The following is a 24,567-nucleotide window of genomic DNA, read 5'->3' on the forward strand; positions in this document are numbered from 1 at the left end:
CTTTAAATACCCTAACTTTGCCCACTTTAAAGCCCACTGTTCCTGTCTCCGAGGGGGGTGAAACCTGGAGGGGGTGGTGGGTACGTCGGAAGAAGATCTCTCGTTGAGCTGCCAAAGTTTTTTATGGCCTGCATATGAATATTATGCGCTCGAGTATAAAATGTTGTTGGCCACACTTCCTACGTTTCACTTCCTGCACTCGACTCGACTCGAGCCGAGCTGAGCTGCATCCCCTGGCACACACACTCCATACAATCTATATACTATATGCACATCTATCTGCAGCCGTATCTATACATCTCCGCAGATACAACAATGCACAATGGCAACAAAAACAAGTGGGAATGTATCTTGGAGATGCGATTCGAAACTTTAAAGCTGCCTTTAACCCGAGATTTCTGGCCCGAGGCGGCAAGACAAGAAAATGCGAATAGCAGAGGCCAACTTGAAGCCAAAAATCCTGTCTGAAGTTTTCTTTGTTTTCCCCACAGCGCAGGGAGAAGGAAAACTTCCCCTCTACTTGGTGTGTGCAAAAAATATTTAGCTGGCAAAGTTTTATTGGCAAAATCTGTTTATGGCTTTTGAATTTTAATTAGTTTACATTATGTCGAAATGTTGCCGCTGCCGTTTGCAACAATGGGGCAACGGCGATGGCGATACGAGCGGAAGAAATAGTGTCCTGGCAGTCGAGAAGAGTTTTCATTACTATTTGTCTGCTGCCTTTCCGCACAGCAGCCGCAGCCGCAATTTTATGCGCAGGATACAAATGTACATGAATAACTAAGCAAGCCGGCAAGAGGATGGCCCGATTGCCATCCTTTCCAAAAGGGGTAGGGTCCTTGTCCTCGTCCTTTTGCTACGGCTGTGAGCTCCCCAGGATCAGCGGCAGCAAACTTTGGCGCTCTCGCCGAGACGTGCCTTGTTGCAAATTTTAATTCGACAAAAACATGGAACTCAAAACAGTTATTGGGATGTTGTTTGCCTGCAAGTTTTCATTGAGTTTCGGCACGGTGTTTGTGTTTACCAAAGCCCAAGGATGAGGTCCTTATTTTTTTCCAAGAATTATAAAATTAGCTGATGTATGTTTGTAATTAGTTACATGGCTAAACTTTGTCACGGAGATTTTTTATAGATTTTTATAGTTCAGCTTTCTAATTTGGTTAAGGGGAAGATTCTTTAAACGTTAAACCATTGTAATAAAAACCAATTATTTAAAATCTTTATAGATGCATTAGATTATTCATACAAAAAAATATGTTTTTGATTCAGGCAATCATTTAAAAAACAGAATTTATTAGAATAATGTATAATATTTAACAATATAAAATATAGAAGTATAATTAAGACCCCGATTTTCTTGAGACATGCTTAATACAAAGTCGAATTAAATTGCACATAATCCCACGATTACCCAGTAAAGTAGATTTTAGAGTTGAAATTGCCTAAACAGTTGCCGGTAATAGAATTTAATGATGGATTGCATTCACGTATTTGGAGAATCGCTAACGATGTTGCAGCTGCAATGTCGCAAAAAGGAAAAGCTGTGGCCCAAAAATGGCGAATGAGCCTCGTTGACGAATGGCGACCTTTTTTCTTTGCATCGGCAGCCTCCACATTTGATGCAGTTCAGCCAAGCAAAAAAAAAAGATACAAAAAATAAAAAAAAAACACAAGAGGAACGGACTGCAAAAAAGGCGAATTAAATCAGTGCTTTTTGTGGCCGCTGCTTTTGTTCGCTTCAGAGTGTTTTTGCTACTGTTTTCAGTTCATTTTCAAATCGTTTCGCTTGCTTTGTATGCAGTTTTATTTAATTCATTTTTCACGTTTTTTGCCGTCGTCGTTTGGGGCTGCAAATGTGCAATTAAAGAAACAGGTTACACGCCCATAAATCTTGAAATGCTGGCGACGTCGTCTCCGCCGTTTGTCGCCATCGTCTCAACTTGGCTAAAATGCAGCCACAATGTTGCCGCTGCTGCTGCTGCAAAAATGTATTCGTATTCGTATTCACATGTCTTAATGTTGACAGCATTTTTGTGATTGTCTGACTTATTGCCAGCCGATGGATGACAAATAAATTACGTGCACTTTTTTTTTGGTTCGGTTCGACTTGGTCTTTTCCTCCAGCTTTTTTCCGTTTTTGGTATCTGCTGCTGCAGTTGCCGCTGCGTTAATGGCCTGGGTAATTACTTTTAATTGCCATTGTAAAGTTTTTCGCATCGCAACCGAAAACGGCAGCGGCCCTGACCACTTGACTCAAGTGGCTGCGACAGATTGGCGGCTTTTCACCGCGATTTTCCCCGCTTTTCCGCCTGTCCATTTGGCGCCATGATTTTTAGCAGTGGCTGCTGATCGATAGGCTGTCTATAAATAGGCTCCAAACTGCTCCACTTGCCTTCGAATCGATCGTTACATCGATTCGCCATGTCGGGCAAAAAGTGCTAATCAAACTCAATTGGTATTGAATAAACAATAATTATTTTAAGCATTTAACTAGGCATCGCAACATTACGGGGTATATGCGATTTATTTAAGTAAAGTGAAATAGTTTTATCTTTTACTTGGAGACCTATACAATATTTTGAATAAATAGTAAACACGTTTACTAATTTATTTATAAATTACAAAGCAACGTTAAACAGTCATTAAAAATATATTAACATTTTTTAATTAGAATAAAGAGCTTACGGCTTTATAATCGTACATCTTTGTAATTTCTCGTTTAAACAGCTTATCGATACTCACGCATTACCCGAACAACTCAATTGCCGGATTACTGCCATGATTATAACGTATAAATTTTAATTATGCGACTCACGATTTTGTACACAATTTGAATTGGGTTGACAGCAGCGGACGGACACGAAAAAAAAACTCGAAATATTTTATCTTATTCAGCTGATGGAGGGTTTCAGGTAGTGCCCGAAATCGTGGACCCCGAAAAAAATACTTATATACTTGTATTTCAAAGCATACAGAGATGTATCAAAACAGAAATAATATGAAAAAAAAAACTTGCAGTCGACATCTTTATAAATCGCTCGACGCATAAATCAAACGAACTTTTGTTTTCGAATTTTTGTGGAAATTCTGCGGGCGTGCAGCGATTGAAATCACCGTTCGTACACTGAGCGAATTTGCATGGTTTTTTGTTTTAGTTTTTTTCTGTTATTTTATATATGGGTGCCGTTTTCACCGCGGTTCGTTAGTTAACCCGTTTAACATTTTAAACAATCATAGCGAAAATCACGAAGTCCTTTGCTCCACGGGTTGCCAACTGCGGCAAAGGAAATGATTGCATTTAAAATTCAAACTCGAGCGCGGGTTGGGAAGAAAAAAAAACACAAGACCATGGCAAGGAAAGGGGAAAAAAACAGCTGAAGTCGGCACAAAGCCATGTCGCCATCGTTTCGGCCATCTCCTCGACGTTCTCAGGCCCAAAGACCCCAAGTCGGCCATTTAGGCCGCGCCAACTCAACGGCGAGCGAAGCAAAAAAAAAGTCAACAACTGAATAAAAAACATTTTCGAATACAAATGTTGGCATTGCATAACAAACGTTTTCTAAATGAGGCTAACTAAGCAGTCGGCAGAGGACGTCGACCGAGGCAGAGGCGTGCATATGTTCGAATTGCCGATGACGATGGCTTTTTCCTGCTGCCTCCCTCTTAACTGTTTCGTGTTTGGTTTTAGCCAGCTTTTTCCAACTGCTGTGGTGGTCTTTGTATAGTTTTTTCTCCTTTCCTTTTTTTTGTTCCCCCCTTTTTTTTTTGCATAATACGACCACAAAACTAACGGTTAAATGGCTGGTCTGCCGTCCTGGCCAAGGCAAATATTTGATTTGGTCTAAAGGTTTTTCATTTGTCGCCGTGTCTCTCGCCGTTCGCCGTCCTCCTTTCGACATTTCTATGACTGATTTAATCAGCAAACTTTGACAAGAGTCAGGAAGTCAGCCGTCCGTCGTCCGTCGTCCCTCGTCCCTCATCCCGCTTTTCCCCCGCCCGGTTTTCCACCCGTTTTCCCCCGATTTTCCCCACCTGAGCTGGGCCGTTTTTGTCGACTCAGGTTTTAGGGGGCGGGAAGGGGCGGCGTTGGGCAGACGAGGCAGAATTAAATTAATTAGAAATCTGATAAGACTTCCACTCGAATTGCGCCTTAGTTAATTTGCTTTTTTCGCTAAGCCTCGATTTTTTCTTGGCCACAAAATCTAGTTCTGGTTTTTTTCCAGGACTTTTTCGCTTGTTGAAGCAATCTTAAAAGTATCTCGTTTAATTTGTTAAGTTCTGTATTTAATTTTATGCCTGGTTCTGAGAAAAACTCTTTGTAATAAAGTTTTGGAAACAATAAACTTTTCTAGGATGTGATATTATGTTCTCAAATTTAAGTTATTTGTAAGCTTACTCAGAGAAGGAATAAGTAAATCAAAATTGACATTTCCATATTTATTTGAAGATCTAAGTATTTATTTAAGGCTGTGTTCATTTGTATTCATTTAATTGGTTTACTTTATGCTGGTGTTCATTTATAAGGTGTTCATTCTATTCGTTCTTCAAATTGTTTCTTATTATAACTAAGCAATCATTTTAATTTTTTAAGACATACCTCTGCGACTTCCCGATGCTTTTGAGTACTGAACCTCCTGTGACTTTTTCCAAAATTTCCGAGCCTCTCGCAACTCATCAGGTGAACCTCCAGCGACTGTGAATGCAATTTGCCGCATTTACCTGCCGCTATCTACTTTTTGACTTTTCGGCTTCTTGTTATACTTTTTTTTTGTTCGCCACTGCGACGGCTGCCAACTGCCGGTGGGCCCATAAAAAACTGCCAAATGCACTGGTCCATCTACCTAAATGGCCGAGGACTGGGCTCAGAGGCCGCAGGGCAGAGGTCGCAGGACAGCGTGTGTCCTGGCCATGTCCGCCGGCCCGTCTCGCAGCATCCTGTATCCTGAATTTTCAAAGGAAGGCCAAATTAGCATCGCTGCCTCCGCTGCAAGGCGCGCGTTTTGTTTACGACCCCCGACACTTAACATTGCACTTTTTATGGCCTCGTAAAAAAATTGCACACATTTCCCGCCGATCCGAAGGTTGAGTGGTATCATTTTTCGGGGAAAAACACCGACCTTGACGGCGGCGCAAAAAAGTTAATGACCAATCGCCCCTCTCGAACGATTTTTTAATGTTTCTCATGTGTTGCTCAGACATTCGACATAAAAAACGGTTCCCTTAGCAAAAATGTGAAAAAAATAAGAAAAAACCAAACGACCAAAAGACAATGCATAAGTCAAGGATAACTCTAACGATTGTTATTTTGGGACCTGGTTCGAGTTCGAATTCGTGCCGCCTGAGAATTTACAACATTTTCCCGCCGAAATCCGCCGAGAAATATCGTGTCCCGCGCCACATTTCTCATCCTCCTGCGCCGGCACGAAAATCTTGTCATGATCTCTTCGAGGACACGGAGCCACACGATCGGATGCCCAGCTGGATCCGCAGAGTTCTCACATGTTGGCCCGAAAGGGTCAGCGGGGTCAGCTGGAAGTTGGCTGTCGAAGTCGTGGTCGTGTCTTCTTTTTTGGATTCTTTTTTTTGGGAGCCCGAAACGTCGACTTTGTCAACATCCAGAGATAAAGAAGTGGTTCGCTTTGGAGAACAGTGAGTGCAACGTAATGTTATCAAAATAAGAGTCTTTCAATATCAAGTGAAGATGCTAGTGAAGTGCAGTCTTTAAAAAATAACTTAAAAATTAATTCAAGGAAGATTGACAATGTGTCTTATTAAAGATAACAACATTTATTAATTGTTGAACAAAAATGAAGACCATATCATACCAAATAAACTGATAAGTTAGGCATTTTATACAAACTTTAAGTATCACAAAAAACACTTCAATCAAAATAAATATTCGAAAAATGTATTTTATCTGGATTATAGTAAAGTAATTTGGTTCTCTTAAAAAGTGGAAGACGTAGAAAACATTTTTTTAATGACCCCTTTCTATTTCCAAAGAGATTATAAAGACTTAACTTTTAATTTCCTTCTAACGTGAATGCAATAAAAATAGTTTCCCATCCAATAACCCCAGACCATCAGTCAAACCGTGAATCCATAAATATATCACCCCAGAACCAATTAACACTTCTGGCACAGCCTTGAATAGTATTGGTTATTTATTTTCCCCCGCCGGTCACTTCATTAAAGACTTTGGAAAAACATCGAGCAATAAATTAGAGGGTCCAATAAATCAGCGAAATGTGACAGAAATTTGATAAAAACAAAAATTTTGGTTTAACTGATAAAGCCGGAGAGGGTAAAACAAAAAGGAAACGGGGCGGGAAAAAAATAAAGACGGAAAGAGAAGAAATACCGCGTTTTAATAAAGACTCATAAATTCCGCTGGCGACGACAACAAAAGCGACAAAACGACTTTGGACTTGCAAGATGAGCGCTAAAAATAAATAAAACTATTAATCAGGGCCAGCACGAAGAGGAAGAGCGAATAAGGATGGAAGTGAGTTTCAGTTTTTCCACACAGCAAAAAAAAGTCCCTTTGATACTTAAACTTTTTAAGCTGTTTTGTAATTTCTACATTTCCTAAATTGGGGTAATAATAGCCCGGGCTTATGATTTTAAATATCTTAAACACTATATGTATTTAAATATATATTTCAAGTGGCTTCAGAAACTAATGTGTTATATGCAGCGAATTAAATTTGTATCTAAGATCTGATTTAAAATTAATTGCAATTAATTTTGGAAAGTAAATATTTTTTTCAGTGCATGGGGGAAAATGAACAGCGTCAGCGAAGCGGTCGTAAATAATTTTTAAAACAACTCTTTTTGCCAAGAAAGAGAGAAGGCAGCGGAGCCTTGCCAATTGTGGCGCGGTTTTTCAGCTGCTGCCAAGAAGAAAAGCCAAGAGTTTTGCCTCTGGAAAACGCCAAGTGCAGTGCAACAGGAAAAGCCAGGGAAAACAACAGCAACAAAAGCGATAGAGCGAGAGAGCGAGAACGAGCGAGCGAAAAAGGGGCGGGCGACTTTAGGGCGAGTGAGAGAGGAAAGGAGCGAAGAGAGGCGGCCATAAGAAATGCCACTTTGCGAATATTGTGTGCCAACGATAAACACTTCAGAGCGGCCATTAAAATCACAGTGAGAGAGCGAGAGCGCACTCGCTCAAAGAGAGCGAGCGGCCAGCAGTGAATGGAAGTGGAATGAACGCGAGAGCGAAAGAGCCGAATGAATAATGGCGGTGCCGCAAGACAAATAACCCAGCCCCGTTCTCTCTCGCTCGCTCCTGCTGTCTCGCTCTGTCGCGGCACGTTTATATGCTCGCCTGTTTTGACTTATGGGAAATAAATCAGCAGCCGTTGAGTAGGTGCCGTGTGCGAGTGTGTGTGAAGGGGAAGTACACGCTCTCTCGCCTACCACTCTCTCTCTCTCTCTCGCTCGCTGGCGGAATTAATAAATATTTTTTAATAACAATTCAACAGTAAATTAGCGCGGTTCAAGTCAAGTGTTACGGTTTTTATTTGCATAACACTGATATATGCGCAAATTAAGCTTACTGATTCGAGTTTTCGGCTTTTTGAACAGTGTAGCAATAACTCAATAATTTGGGGCCATAAACCATTTGCTTTGTTTGCCAAGTGTCTAGAAATACACATAAAAAGTATTAAGCACGTCTTTTTCAGCGCGATTTATGTGCGAATTGTTTTTCTTGGCCGTTTCTTCTCACTTTTTTCGGCTTTAAGTAGTAAACCTGCTGTCTTTTAAACACAATAAATAAATTTAATTTTCTACACACGCGACGCGACGGCTGCTTCTTCTTCTTTATCTTTCCCATTGCTTTTTGCGCATGTTCCATAAAATAAAAACCAAGGAAATTACTCAGCTGCAAAAGTCGCATGTTTTACGAGGGCTGCACAATTTATGGCCCTTTGAAATCAGGCAAGAGAGAGAGAGCGAGTTTTAAATAAAATTATTAAACTTACACTTTATTATCCAACTAAGTAACCAAGAAAGCACTCATTAAAAATAAACAAAACAAGTGACCAAACAAATCAATAAAACTAAGTATTTGGCAAACAACTCAAGTGCTCATCGATTTATTTATGTGCGGGAAAACGACTCAAGAAGCGGCGAAAAGCGAAAAGAGAGCGACTTGAGTGCTTTTACGCGGCCATAAAACACTCACATTCCATCATTATCGGCTGGGCTTTGGAATTCAAATTCGTATATGGGTCATTCCACTGGGAATAGGCTGCGAAAGAGTGGGAGAGCCAAGGAGGAAGAGCCGGAGAGAGGGAGTGAGTGAGTCAATTATATAATCGGCTATTGAAATTCCGTTTCTGCCTTGTGCTGTTGTTTAAATTACAGCCGACACCTCATCAAAACGACTGTTTTTCCACCCACGCGTTGCTGCATGCAATGCATTTTAATTCGGATCTCGGAATTCGGAATCCAGAGGATGTGACCGCCGAACTCGATTTTTGTAGCCCAGTGTTGAGCCGGCGATCCCGTAAGCTCGTCTTTTGAGCCAAAAGCTTTGGCTTTTGCCCTTTCCAGCTGCCTCCGATGGCCGACAGATGGCTCTCCGCACTTAACCCTCTAAATACCTATGCCGAAGCACTGAGAGAATAAGATGGTATGAAAGGTACTCCAACTAAAATTCTTTCTGTTGGAATCTAATGACTAAATCAGTCACTATGCAGAAATATTTTTAAAGACTAACTCAAATCAATAAAATCTATTAAAATTAAAAACATTTAAAATGTACTTACAATGAAGAATATATTTTTTTTCTTCTGCTAAATTGTAAATCATTAATATATTTCCTAAATCGGTGATGTATTCTTCGACCTCTTGAAATTAAAGGGTTAATTCGTTTCTCCCCTTATCTTCCCAAAAACTCAAAAAATGTATTAGTATGTTTGTGTGCTTGTAGCGACGGCCAAGCCTTCGAAGCTATTTATTTTTTTGGGTTTCCAACACGCACGACAGCGTCATCATCGGCAGTTCCAAAATAGTGGGGATTTAAGGGGAAATCGGGGGGCAAGCGGGGTTTAACATGCGTATGACCGAAAGAACAAAAATCGCACAAATCCGCCGACGCTGAGAGTTTATTTATGAGTTCGCTGAGGTGGAAACACATATAGAATTCGCAATGAGTTGGCTTATTGTTTATAAAGATTTAGGAACTGTCAGAATTCGGTGACAATTTAGAAAAATCTAAACAAACAAATATATTTACTTGATGTTATAGTTTTTCTTTAAAAATAACTTATTTCCCAGGGGAAATCTTTGTTTATCTCTACTAATGATTTTATCGTCTAATATTTTAAGAAAAACCCTTTGTAAAATCTCTAAAGTGTGTTCGGATATCTTTTTGATAACTTATAATAAAAAGAAATACTTTTAAAAATAAAGAAATGTGTTTTAGGGGAAGTACAGGGAATTTTAAAATGAATAAATTACTAATATATTAGACATATAATATTTATTTAAGTTAGAGGACCTTCGGGTTCCCATTTTAGATGTCTTACATATCGCTGAAAAATACAAAAATGAACATTGGCCGCACCTCTATTGGCGGTTTCACCTATTTGGCTTTGGTTCGAAGTCACCCGAAGAAACGAAAACCATAATGGCAATTATGATTAATAAAATATGCTTGATTATAGACCCGAGACTCTTTGGGAAATGTCAAGAGCCCGAAATGGTTGCAGAGAAAAGAAGGTCAGCGACTATTAGCTCGGTGATTTTCGCAAGTGTACAAGTTGGTGGGTGGAACCCTGCGAATGTGTGTGTGTATGCATCTGAAGGCACAATGATAAATGTGCAAAGCAAAAGGCACGAAAAAAACATAGAAATTGGGTGAATAAATAGCCCAGATTCCGTTGAGCAAGCAGAAAAAAAAGGAACTGGAACTCGAGGAGAAAGCCGGCGCAAGGCAAGTGGAAACAAACAAAAATTTCGCCGACGGCGAATGCGAAAGGACAAATGGCCAAAAGCGCGAGAGCGGAGTAAAAGGCCCAGAAACCCGGAGAGCAATAAAATCAACAAACTCCGAGCAGAATGCCATTTATCAATGGCAAAAGGAATTCGGTGCGGAAAGCCGAAAACACTGTTTTGGCCAAGGGGAAAAGCTGTGGAAATGGAAATGCGAAATGCGAGTGAACACACGGCAAAGATGCGTGTGAGCAAAAGGACGAAGAGTGCGGAGACCCGGGAAAACTAAAAGGATTTTAAAGATTTCGGGGATTAAATAATATCTAAAAGCTTTTTTTATAGATTTCTTGAAACAATAATATTTGACAGGTTTTGAAATAATTATAATTTACGCTATAAAAATCGTGTTTAACTTATAATATTATTATACACATTTTTTCCCTTTCTTTCAAAAAATAATTTCCATCTTAAGATTCTTTCCCATTTCCAGTCTTTAAAGATTTTTTTATTATCGTATAATAAATTTGTAAAAGTAAAACAAATATGTAATTCTTTAAGAATTTCGTAACTTAAATATTAAGAGATGTCTTCACACAATAGTTATGGCTTTTACTATTTAAAGATAAGATGTTCCTCGGGATAGCTTACGAAGATCTGTTCTATTTCCCTATTTATCTTTTACTACACTTAAGAACATTTTTAAAATGAAGTCTTTAGATTTCTATTCCCTCCTTAAGGCTGAGCACCTATATAAAGCAATAAAATCCGCATTCCTACGCATGTCGCACAAAATCAGCATATTCGCTGACCGATTTTGAATCCACCCTTGCCGCACGCAATGGAAATATAAAAAAGATATCTGCCCGAGGCCAGCGGCATAAATAAATAATTTTTTTTTACCATGTCCCTGTCGCTTTGTGTATCCTAATGTGTTTGGGTGGCGGGCGGTGGCGAAACAAGGATAACATGACTGATTATGTAAGCAAAAGGAAAGGCAGTGGGCCCAAACAAAAGCGTACAGCCAAGCACATTTGGGTCCCACCTCGTAGCTCCCGTATCTTCTGGCATTTTCCGGGTTTTCCCTTCTTTTTTTCGGCAGTTTGCCGCAGCAGGTTGTGCGGCAGTGGCATATACACACACCCACTTATTGTGCTGTGCGTGTTTTTGAGAAAGTGGCACAATTTTTACTTTACGAACGCCTAATGTAATAAAGCCCGCCCTCCGTAAAATCCAGAGTCCTGAATCCCCACAAATGGATGGCTGCGTTTAGCATTCGCAGCGATAAAGCCACTGGGGCAACAGCATCAGAAGCCATAGAAAATCTGAGGTTGGATGGAGGTGGGATGTTGGCCATGTGTGCGACTAAAGGTGGCCCAAAGCGGGGTCAATGGCCATAAATCAAACCGAAAATTATACGCATTCATCTGCTGAGCTGGCAAAAGAACAAGAAAAATATATCTGCCACATTGCCTGCGGCGAGGGTGGAGCTGAGAATTCAGAATGCTGGCGTTTTTCCGTTTTCGGGGGAGTTTTCCAAATGGCGGAAAATATGGGTAACTGTGCGAAATCTAATGGCCACCAAAAATCGATAAAAGGCGAGCTGCCACTTGGTTTTATTTGCCTTCACCTGACACTCGAGTGTTTTAATTGCGTGCGAATCGGGTAGCAAACGGCCGGCATACTAATATTAATTCCGTTGTTAATGCCAGAAATTATTATTCAAATTCGGTGGCCATTAATCATTAATCGAAAGCTTAACGACTTTGAATGGTTAAAATATTGAAAATAAATTAACATTATTGGGGGGATGGCTGTGATGAACAACAACGAAGTGGGAACTCGCTACTATTTAAGTTATTAACAGATAATGTCTTTAGGTTTACGATCTTTTAAAATTATTCCGATTGAATGACTCTGTAGTTTAATTTAATAATTTGTATAATGACTGATTATTTATTTAATATTTCAATATATTTTACATTTCTTTAGAGTATCTACAAAGTTTTATACAAGAAAATGGATTGACTATAACCAGTAATTACTTTGGAATATAAGATACGACTTTGAAGTCAAAGAAAAAACAAGGTAAACAAAGTAAAAATAACCGGTGTCAGAAAAAGTATACACATTGTACATATATAAACGCAAGTATATTTAGTGCTAATAATCATATGAGTAGAATGCGGCATTATCAAAAGACATTTAAAGAAAGAAATAAAAGGACGACTGCTCTGTTATTTGTGATTGACCCAAAGAGAATGGATCCTGGTCAGTGGATCAAATTAGCAGCGAGAGGAGTCTGACAAGTTCTTTATAAAATGTGATGATCAACACAAATCTTTTTGATACCCGTTTAAAAAGTATAAGAAAATACTGTCAATGAAATAACTCAATCATAAATATTTTATACCAAAAGGGCTTAAAAATCAAAACAAATCTAAAGCTAAACTTGTTTTACATAGTTTGAACCTTAATTAAGTAAAATAACTCTAATAAACTCTAGGGATAAGTAAAAAGTGAAATACATCTGAGAGCTTGCAATGCCGAGATACCTTCGCAAGTATCTTTGCAACTGTGAGATACATTGTCGACCAGTGGCCGTCGAGCAGTTCAAAGTGAACTGGCCGCCAATTAACTAATTTGCCAAGTCTCTCTCCGAGGGGCAATTAAGAGGACTCGGCCAACGACCAGAAAGGGAAGTGCACTCACACTGGTCCACAGAACATATATGTACCCCCATACATATATATACCCACGTGAGGCACTTGCAGATAATTCAACTTGTTGCAGTTGGAATTTGTCCCCATCTCGGTGTTTACTTGCCCCGCTCACCTGGCAATGTCAGAAGTCAAGCGAACTGATAATTGCAATAGTGTTAAGTGGTTCGAAATACCGGAAACGGCGTAGGAAGAACTTTCAGACTGTCGTCAGGTAAGTATTTTCGGTATGGGGAAAACAAAGTCAAAACTATTTTCAACCTGCCGAATTACGTTTACCAAATGGAACGGTTCATAGGCGGGGGGCCTAGAATTTTCCAATTGCCTCGTTTCATGTTTATCCGCAAAGTGGCGCCAAAGTTTATCAACAATTCAACAAATTAAGATACTTTATTGCACATTATTATGTTATTATTGTGAATTGCGTGCCATTTGCTTTCGTTTCGAGGGGAAAAGAGGGCGCCGACGCGTCGATCTTGTCGAGACATTAAGACATGTTCCCCCCGGTTAAAAATAGACCCCGCCCGAATGATAATGAAGCCAACTCCAAAGTGTGTGCAAACATCTGGCCAACAAAACGATCAAAGCCGCACACATCGGGAAAAATTTACATATCTCGTGTAAATATCTTGTATATTTGCTTAGTTATTGGGAATGAAAATGTATCTTTTATAAAAATCTACAATATAATTGATCTTAGCTATGGGAGTTCTATTCAAAGCAGAATAACCTACAGAGATTATGTGTTATTGTATTCAAAAACATTTTTTGAGATTGTCTCCGAAGCACATTTGTATGTTAATTGATTAAATGTATTTTATAAAAAACAGTTCCGATATAATGCCATTACTAACATTTGTATAGGTTTAACGGTAAGAAAAAAAGATATTTCTGATACTAAACGTTAAGGATAAACGCTATGTATGTAAAAAAAACAATTGTTACATATTTTCCCCTCCAATAAATTAGAAATATATAACAACTATTACCTCGCATTGAAAAACATAAACATCCTTATCGCCCATCCCTTCTAACATCTGCGTCAAACTGGTCTAATGGATTATATCCTTAAAAGGCTGACAACAACCGCTCCAGAAACTCCTCCCACCGCAACTCGAACAGAAACATTATCCAGACAAAGGAGCATTATTGTAATCGATTGGACTTTATTCTATTAGCGTCGGCATAATATACATTCAGCCCCTCAAAAAACAGCCACAAATTTCCTATATATGACAAAAAATGTGCCGGGAAAATAGAGAGAGAGGAAGATGGAGAGAGTGGAAAACCGCATTCGCAGGAATACATTTCCCGCCATAGACTTTATTAATTTTCTAATGGATTTTACGTTTTCTGCAGTTGAAGATTTCAACATTTCAGATAAATATTTATGCGTGGGGTTGGGTTGGGTTGGTGGTTGGATAGGTTGGGTGGCTATACGGATATACATGGAAACCGACTTGGAACCGTACTTGTTGTTGTCAATGTCGGCGACAGGACTCTCCGGGCTGTGTCCCTTTTTTTTATGGACAGAAATTGATTACGATTGGCAAATGGCACTCGGCACTCGGTGGAAGGAAGTTTTGTTTATGCCTGTGCTAGTAATTTATGCGATTGTATAAATTGCCCATAAACATATAGGGAAACTGCAGAGCTTGCTGGTTTTGTTGTCTGTCGAGTGTTTGGTTAACATAACTAAAAACAGGAATTAACAACCTTTCGAGTGTGCCTAAACGGACGAAAGTAAATTAAATGTGTGTTTAATTGGCTGTGCGGGGGAGGTGCCACTGTACCGCAGTACAGCAGTGCCACTGCAATAAACTGCATTACAGTGCCACTTGGATTGGCGTGCCCCGGGGCGATTCTTGTCAAGTGCAACCTGCTGAAAAACTGCTAACAAAATGATACGCTTTGTAAAATTCGCAGCCAGGCATCACCAATTTTCTCGCTGATTTTCTTTGCGTGCCAAGTGATACTTTTCCACGATTTTCCTCACTGGGCGGTGGGTGGCTTTTAATTGCACACCAAGAGCGAGGAAAATGTGTCTTTGTATGGTGTGGAGTGTTTTTGGTAGTTAAACGTTTGTTTCTATATATATGTGTGTGTTGGCCAGAGTTGACAAACTGAATAATTGGCAATTATTTTGGGCAAATTTTATGAGCTGATAATTTCACATATTATATGTACAGAGTTGCATAACTTATTCTGGCCAAAACCTATTTTGGGATGCATGCACATGCTGAACTATGACAGACACTGAGAGATATGTATGTACATTGGGGTACTAGGGAGTATAGTTGGAGGTATGCACACAACACAGAACTTACTAGATTTATTGGAATTTGAAAATATATCGCTTTACCTCTCGAACTCTGGCAGGAGACGCTTCCTCTTGACTGACACGAAATGAAGACAAACGGGATGATCAGGATGATGATGATGCGATGATGTTGCAACACCAACAACAGCAACAACAACCAAACGCAAAAAATCAACGCAAAATTCAAAGAAGCTCGATTCAATGGAGTTTTGGAGTTTTTGGAGAGTTTTGGAAAAATGCTGGACATTTGGACTGGTCGGGTTTCGTTTTGGTTTGGTTTTTGTGTGTCTGTTTCTTTTGAAAAATATGTTTTTTGGCTGGGTTTTCTGGGGACTTGGCATTCTCAAAATCAAAAGAGTTTCCACAAAAACAAAAAATGGCTTTGCAACGCATATCGAAAAAGTGAATAAAAAATGTGAAAATTCAAAATGGGTTTTCTCATTAAAAAATTCAAAATAAATAATAGGCAAAACTATAAGCTAAGGGTATACAAAAAATATAACAAAACGTTGACTTACCTAGCCAGTCTGGTAGAAGTGAGCCCGCAAGAGATTCTGAGTATCTCTTACCTGGAAAAAACAGAGAAAAAGGTGTTTAATTATGAAGGTCAAGGGCGTCATTGTGCCTCGCATGTTAGTAAAAAAAAGAGTATACAAACAAAATAAACTAATCAAAAAACATAATCAAATAAATAATTCAATTAAAAATAAACAAAGTATATATAGGTAATAAAAGTATAAAATAAAATACAGTACAATCCAATAAATACAAATAATAATAAAAATAATTGAAATAAAATAGTTGTCGGTCCTTAAAATAATGGGAAAACTTAATGTTGTATAAATTATTATACTAAACAAATAAATTTTTTGTTTTTTAAGAACGAAAGGAACACATTTAATAAATATTAGTGCACAATATATAGGTTTACATGTTTTTTTGGCAGAATTATCATCTTTTTTATGTTGAAAACTTCCACTTTTTGTTGTAAAATGTAAAAAATAATAATGCTTAAATTGCCGCGCCTGTTTGAGCAACTATAAAAGCCACATGACTCGCTAAGCAGAGAGTTAAGTTTTTCATAAATTTTCGCAATTTGAGGCTGCCGGAGGTATTTCGTTTATGCGCATGTAAATATCCCCAGTTAAATCATAATTCTAAGCTCGGCCCGGGGCTGTTGTCCCATCTCCCGGCGCTTCTCTAATGCTAATCTAATAACTTTAGCCGTCTCAAGAATTTATTTGCCTCAACAGCAGCGCACAAAATTATGCACGGAGGGCAGACCCTAATCCTCCGGCCCAAGGTAAAAGTGTTCCCGCCGGAAGACGTTGGAGCGCGTCAGGTGTGCGCATTAAAACGGAGACCTCCCATCCCAACTCGCAATCTAGTAAATTCCGTACAAAGTTTTAAATAATCGAAAACGACACGACGCACTTGGCGAAAAGTTGAAGCATGTAAAATTTGCATAAATAACAACTAAATGCAACTTGGCGCTGGGCAAAATGTTGCCAAATGATGAATTGAGCGGTAGACGGGGAAAGTGGGTGGGGCTCTTTATAAGAAAAGGTAATTTTAGGGCAGATGAAGATATATTTTCCAGCTTAAATCTGTTATAAAAATCATTTTTCATAGAATTATTACTGTGCGATCTAAATTCAGGAATAGTGTTTAAGAAATTTTATATAAATTCTAAAATAATATAAGTTAAATTTATTTTAAACATAAAGTTAAATCCAGATCATAAAAAACAGTTATGCTCATGTAACATGCTAGATTTTAAGAGGGGCACAATGTTTATTTTAAGCTCGGCTAAAAAAATGGAACTTTATTGGTTTGTAAATCTCATTTGAATTTTTTGCTGAACAAGCGAATCATTTTAGGTGCAATGCAAACCATTTAAAAATATGTTCTCTGCCATACTGACACTCCACCTTCCTTGTAGTTCGCTGGCATTTTGATTTTTGATTTTGAATGGATTTTTCATGAACTCCGTCGGCATCCCACAGTCCCCAAAACCCCCCTTTTGCACGCCCCCCCTCGAAAGTTGGCAACTGCAGCCAACTCAATCGACGCGTCTCCGTTGGCGTCAAAAATGGGCGTAGCTTAAAAAAGAAAAAATAAAGCCCACAAGGGGAGGAATCAGGCCGAGGGATTTTTTTTTATTTTCGCTGTGTCTGCTGCGCTGTTGTATGCAAATAAATCAGCGGCGCCCCATCATATGTCTCCGGATCGAGGGGGGTTTTGGGATGGGTGTGGGGGGATGGACAAAGGGGATCGGCCTGCTGCAGTGCGCAAAAACATATCTCACACTATTTGTCATGCTTTTAGATACTTTTATTTTAAAATAAATTGCAAACTCTTTTGCGACAGTCGTTTGTCCCCCCTTTTCCACCGCGCTGCGCAATATTTTATAATGAAAATCCGCGACATGTGCATGTGAATGCAGTGGAAATGCAGCAGCACAATTTTCACATTCGACTAAATTTATCGCGCCAGCAGTTCGGGATTTTCGAATTGGAATAAATGCGCGCCAGCCAATAAATAAGTTAAATTAATGGCCGAGTGTTGACTAATTTTTTGTCGCCACTTGCCCGTTTATTCCCTCCGTTGTTCGTTGTATTGACGGTTAATAAAATTAGCCAAATTTACGTCTCTTTACCCATTCGGTCATTAACAATGACCATCATCCCCAAAAAGAACCCAAAACACCACAGGCCCAATCTCATCCCATCTCGAACCCTTCCGATTGCATCCCTCAGATGGGCGGCACAATCTGTTACTGGATGGGATGTGGGATGTGCTGCCAAGCGTGAGAGAGTAAAGTCCCTTTGCCTGGATTTATTATTTTTACAAGATAAATGCAACATTTTACATTGGAATTTACGGGCGTGCGCCGAAAAAAGTGCCAGCAAAAACAACGCCAAAGGCAAAAACAAACAATGACAAAGTCAAAAGTCGGGCACAGTGGGGCAAGTTAGCGCAGTTTAGCTTACAGTGGGTAAATTATTGTGTACGAACTATACAAATTTTAATGTATTATTGATTATCAAGTTTGGCGGGATTTTTTAAGACTATTTACAAAATAAGGTGAACATACAAATTTTCATTTTTATAAATTTTAGCATGGTTGTATTTTAGTTTTATAATAGACCATTTGCTAGAGTACACCGTGTTCTGAGCTCTAAAAAATTTTTTAGGGGAAACAAAAGGAAGTGTAAACTAACAATCGTTATTTCAATTTATAAAATTTCTAAAAACTCTTGACTAAAGTTACTATTTTTGTAGCCACTGTGCGCTGAGAATAAATTTCACGTGGCAACAAGGGACAGGAGTTGAAGCAACAACACCAGCAATGGCCAGCGGCCTTTTGGCCATTTTCGATAAAGCACATTTAAACAAATGAAAATCCTTTAAACGAGGATAACACACAGAGAGCACGTCCATGCTCGGTTTAACCCCATGACTCCAGGAACCCCCTGGAACCCCCTCGAAAACCCCCCGAAAACCACCCCATTCTCGCAACGGATTCACTTGAGTGTGTAATTGTGTATTTATTTGCGTTATTTGACAAAATATCAACAAGCACAATCAATCCTCAACAGTCAGTGGAGTCGCCCATCCGGGGAGTGCGACCTCCCATCCATTGGGTCCCCGTTTAGCCCCTTTTAACCCCACGCCCCTGTGGATTGCAAATTGCAAATGCTGCCATATGTCTGCCAGGGTTGCCAGGCAGAGAAATCCATTTAAATTAAAGCTGAGTTGAGCTGCATTCGAAAACGCATAAATATCGGTGTGTCGCCCGTCTGTATATATGTATATATACCCTCAGATCAGGCTACAAGTGTATATGTGCGTTGTGAACTTTCAATTTGAGCTGAATTCAAATTTAGTCCAGGCCAGGGCAATAAAATGTGCAAAAAAAAAATAGGAAAGAAATAGAAAAAAATCGTTTGTTGCTCCTCTTTCTTTGCCTCTGAACTTTGGCTCAATTTTCGCACAAATTTAGAGACTGCAAAAGGCAAAAAGGACTTTGCAGATCCCCACAAATGTTGTATATAGGTTGGGCACAATTGTATCTTATGCAAATTTTCGTAAATTAAACAAAATCTTCGAAAACAGAAAAATAAGTTTCGAATTTATGGGCGAAACTTGTGTATCGAACCTAAGTAATGGGCGCAACTTCAGGCCTAGGACCTTCGCAGGACCTCCTGAAATGCCAGGACCACCCATACACACACACACACAACCCCATTTTCCGAGTGTATTTGCGAGTTAGTATCTGTGTGAGTGTGCTTGTGTGTACAATGCGACAAAGACTTATGGTTTCAGTGCCGGAATTAGAAGCTTTCTCTGCCTGCATTTCCACTGAACAGTGAACAGTGAACACACTGCACTTGTTGTTGCTGCCGCCGTCGGTGGAACATTTGTCGTCCTTGTTGCTGCTGCTGTTGCCCGTCGCAAAATATATTGCAAATAATTCTCAATATATCGTAAAATGTCTGCTGCTAGTACAGTAAATATGCAAAGCTCGTTTAGCGCAAACAGTTGGGGGGTTTTTTGGGCGGGAGGAGCGGTTTAAGAGGCGGTGTTCAGGGGGTGTTTCGGCCACTGATTTAGGGTATTGGCAACTTTTGGTGTTGGCCAAAGAAATGGGTTCAAAATAAAGCCCTTACGAGTGCATAAGAGTGTCATTAATCATGGCTGCAACCAATTTTAATGCGGGAAAATACACTGAGCGTATTAAAATAATTAAATTTTATAGTTATTGACTATAAATAAAATGAATAAAAAAATAGTAAGTAGTATTTTACCACCTTATTTTAGTTCATTACAAATGTATTTTCCATGAGGCACAATACCTAATTTATATTTATTGAAGCTAGATTTTTTTGCTCCCATTAATCCCCCCATTTAACCCCTTAGTTGGCTTTGCATAAAAGGGTGGTATTTACCCCAAAACCCATGCACTCTCCAAATGGGAAACATATGGCGTACTGCGAGTACATTGACGATGGGTCGCACACTTTGACAGTTAATTTCGCAATTGTATTTCAATAACAATAAATTTGCACGTACGACATAAAGTTCGCTGGTGTTTGTGTGAGCCGGGTCCTGTGTAATTGTGTGCAGCTGATAAAGCCTAAACCCGGAACATTTGGTACAGCAGCTAATACGGAATCTAATTAAATTTTAGCTGCACTACGCACACCCCGCACATCTGAGTACATGGCAAATGGCACAACGGCACTCTCGCTGCATACACATTGATCAATTAACAGACAATATTTTCATTTCGCCAATGGGTTAATTTATAAGCAACTCCACGATGTTTCCCAATTTTCCACGTTTTCTAAGGGGCTGGCTGGGCTGCACACTTGGTGGTTTTATAGCTAAAAAGGAAATCCCTCTAAATATACAAGAACATATAATAAGATATGAGCTCTAGTTAATACAGGAAGATATTTGAAAGTATTGATAAAAAGTGTGTAGCGTATTGGAATTTTAATAATTGTTTTAATGAATATGAGCGTTGTGAACTAAGTTTTTATGTTTGATAAAACATACTTAAAATCTAATGCAATATAATAAAATTTAAAAGTATTAAGAATATTGACAAATCTCGGCTACTTTTGGCTATTAAAAATGCCCAATTCATCAGTTCTACATGGGTGGGGTGAGTATGAAAAAGGGGAAGGACCGAACCATATTGTTAATGGCGCAAAATCCGGGAAGCAAATAAAGCAAGCACGCGACTCAGTCGCATGGCCGACAGGTGCTGCAATGGCCGCCCGTCTGAGCCGGACTCGCCCCCTCTCTTTCGCCCGCCTGCTACCCCTCTCTTTCTGCCGGCAGGGGGTGGCTTGCGACCTTCTCCCTTTCGCACCCTTGCAACTGTTTCCTTTCGTCCTGTGGGCCTGCACATGTGTGTGTTTGTGTGATGGCATTCCCTGGCAGTCGAGGAATGCCAAAAGTGCATTTCCCCTCTCTTTCTCGTCGCATATACCCCTCTCTCTCTCTCTCATTCTCTGGCCTGCAATTGTTTTGCAAAGAAGTCCCCTCGAACCGTGTGCTAAATGTCAAGTTCAAATGGCAAAGTTCTTCAAATGAAATGATGCTGGGTGCCGAGAACTGAGAACTGAAAACTGGGAGTACTGGAGTTTGCAGACGGAAGTGCAGTTGGAATTGTTGTCCCACCTCGACTGCACTTTATGATCTGTGAATTTGTTGCCAATTTGCAATTGTTGCTTTAACCGTTTAGTTAATTTGGCTTGAAAGTTTTACCATCGTTGGGGGAATTTCGGATATGTAGCTTAATGGAGAGTTGGCCACCATAATATGTTTGGAATTCGACATTGTACTGAAGCTAGTCTGAGATGATATCCATTTTTGGTGTTAAGGATACATTTTATTACCAAGGATTTTTATTATTACATTTTTATAATTCATTTTAAATATGAACATGGTAATTTTCTAAGCTTCATAACATTACTAACATATATTGTTTCCAGCTTTACATTCATGTCACTTTATCAGAGCTACTAAATTTGCAAGTATAAAAACATTCCTAACAGCACACCTTTCAAGATTGCATTCGGATTGACCTTTGTTGACCCCTTGGGGACACTTTGCACCCTGCAAGTTCTCATTACAACGGTTTCTCCTCTCCTAGAGCTGCAAAAAGTGTCTTTTTTTGCACACACACACACAGAGGGACTTGCAAAAACGAGCTGGCATTTATTAGTGTGTGTGTCTTCTACTTGGGCGCGTGTGTTAAGCTTCACTTGAATGTGATTTATGTGATCCGTTGCAAATTTATGGCCCCAAGTTTTGTTGGCTCACACACACAGGCGAACACACTAGACCATGGGCAAAACTCTTTCTGGCCAGAATTACCGCGTGGTGTGCCTTTTGTCCCCCTTTTTACTGTTGTGGCTGCAATTGTTGCCGTTGTCAACGTTGCGCCCCCTTTTTCCTTTTCCCCTTTCTCCATCCACATTTTCCTTTCATTTCCCCACCCCAGAAGCTGCCAAGTGACAGAAACAAACAAAAGAATGGCAAGGAGTGGGAAACCCCAGCAGTTGTAGTGCATACAACTAACTATTTTCTATATATTAAGCGCCAGGCACTTCCAGCTGCAGTGGCGCCCCCTGGCGGCCAAGCCCCCACTATGATTGAATTGTCAACTTTGTTTCCTTTTGAGGATGTTTTGGAAGGTATGGAGGTAGTAAAGGGATTTAACATGCACAGAAAAACTTTAATATTTTTATAATAGAAAATAAATCAATTCTTAACTTGAGAACCACAAAAACAAATCTTTTATAAATGGTTAGTACATTTTTGTAATGTATTCCAAAATATTTAGAAAAATTCCCTTGATATTAAAAATATTTCTTAAATAAAATTCAAGTTTATCATTTTCTAATAATGTTTTCGTTTATAAGCCCTGTTAAGTGAAATTTCTCCTCGTGCACTGATCCTCGCTTCTTGTTGGTAACTTGACTTCTCAAATGCGCTGCGAATACTAAATATCCGGACTCGCTTTTCGCATTCCCCAGTCTCCTGGGCCAATGTCAAGTGTTCCACAGAACCCCCCTACGTTTCTCCACCGAATTATGAAATTGTTAAGCGTCCGCGGCGTTTGCAACTCTAAGTGACATTTGTGTGACAGACATGTGCGCGGCGTGCATCCGTGAGTTTGCTCCGTGACACACGTGCTTCAAACCCACATCCCACTGTAATCCTAAGTATAAATGTATATATATTAATCCGATCTGGATCCATCACACAAAACGGGCTGGCGAAATTTCACCTCGCGGCGGGTCAAGTGATTTGTTTACGAGCCAACCGAACCTCAACGGCTGGCAATTTGTTGTGACATGTGTAAGCGGCACGCCGGCGAGGGGCAACAACAACTCATTAACCCATGCTGAACTCTGCAGCCCCCTTAGCCAACTGACAGCTACAAAATTGAGTTAGTTAACAGTTTTATACGCCGAGGCGCGCATTTCGCGTGTTTCCGCGAGGAATTCAGATACAGATACAGATTCGGACCCGGTCACCGGTTGTCGTTTTGGTCGCCGAGATGCAACCGCAGCGAAACTGAAGACGGTCGACGGGACAGATAACACCCAAGAAAGAGCCTGGCTCGGGATCCGAGACGCCCAGACCAAGGCTCGGGGGACCCAGCAACAAAGCAGCCCAAGTGACACTCACAAAATCTGACAGAGGCAGCAGCGGCTTTACCAAGTTGTAGTTGCTGTGAATCCACTGAGGAAAATGTTGCATATTAAAATAACAAAATTTAATTTAAAATCTAATAATACTAGAAATAATAATAATAATATTACTTACTGTAAACAAATTATGACAATAAATCTTACATTTAATATGTCAATTTATTATTTTAATTATTAAAAAAACTATTTTCTAAAATGTCAAATAATGAAATTTATCTAATAAACTATTTTTAATGCCAATTGAGCTTAAAATATTTTGTAAAACTGATCAAAATTGAATTTATTATAAAATATCATAGCCTAGGTAAATCTTAAATGCTATATGTCAACAATTTGTAGAAGTGACCACTGAACTTCTTTTTCACAGTGCATTGTTGCTGAGTGACTTGCGCGCATGCGCAGCCGTTTTGCTTTATTACAAGGACAAGGGCTGCGCGCAAGGGGGGTTAACGGGGGCTAGGGGAGCTCCGAGCGAAGGCCTGCCAAGTGACACATGAAAACGAAACGAAAATGACAGCGGCAAGTGACACTTGGCCGGCAGCAGGAACAGCAGCTCAGAGGTTCGCAATGGCGGTGGGCAGGGGCGATATCTGACCATTGTAATTTCATTTGTAATTAGCTGAATGCTGTACGAGAGCGATCCGTTGAGTGTCGCATGGCACAGTGGGCCAAAATGCCAGGGGCAGTGCCAAAAAAATCAAAATAAAAGAACAGAACAGAACAGAAAAATCAAGGGAGCCTGGTGCGACATTTTGGTGCGCCGAATGCCATATTTTATTTCCATTGCCAAAAGTGTCATGTTACAGAGATTTATGGGCGCTGTCACTATGCTGTCTCTCTCTCTCTTTTGCTCTCTACCTCTCTCTTTCACTCGCTCACGCCCAAAAATTTGGTCATGTTTTGTGTTTGTGTCGCAGACACAACAACACAACAAAGTTGCGCATAAATACGGAAAAATACTCTGACCAATTCCAAATGCATCAAGTGCGATAAACAGGGCCCGAAATACTTGGCATACGACTTTTGGCCAGTTATCAGCCACAGTTTGGATGGGTGATTTACGGCCGAAAGTATTCCCAATACCCAAAACTACCTGTTCTATCGATCTGTGGGCCCTAACTTTCTTTTCCATCCTCCGGTTCGAATGTTTGGGCAGCTCAGGTGTCAATACACTCGCTTACGGCAGCCGCAGAGGCGTCCGATGCCCAGTCTTAGTCCCCTCTACCGACCAAACCAATCCAATCCCATCCTATACCATCCCATCCAATCCAATCCCCCTTCCTGGCCAAAACCCAACTGACAATGACATATTTGGCTGGCACTTTCATCGCACGTCCATGTTAATATGCTC

The 24,567-nt window shown here is 39.9% G+C and overlaps 1 protein-coding gene across 4 annotated transcripts in view; it reads right to left on the reverse strand.

Moving 5' to 3' along the window:
- Positions 1-24,567, reverse strand: part of Ubx (Ultrabithorax) — a 79,379-nt gene that overhangs the window by 38,494 nt on the left and 16,318 nt on the right. For 3 of the 4 annotated variants that reach the window (XM_036817881.3, XM_036817880.3, XM_036817879.3), the window contains one exon: positions 15,498-15,548. The exons of the other annotated variant lie outside the window; for it this stretch is intronic. In XM_036817881.3, the coding sequence (XP_036673776.1) occupies positions 15,498-15,548 (51 nt within the window). The remainder of the gene's footprint in view (positions 1-15,497; positions 15,549-24,567) is intronic. 4 annotated transcript variants of the gene reach the window in all.

The sequence above is a fragment of the Drosophila suzukii genome, chromosome 3 (assembly GCF_043229965.1).
Source record: "Drosophila suzukii chromosome 3, CBGP_Dsuzu_IsoJpt1.0, whole genome shotgun sequence".
NCBI lineage: Eukaryota > Metazoa > Arthropoda > Insecta > Diptera > Drosophilidae > Drosophila > Drosophila suzukii.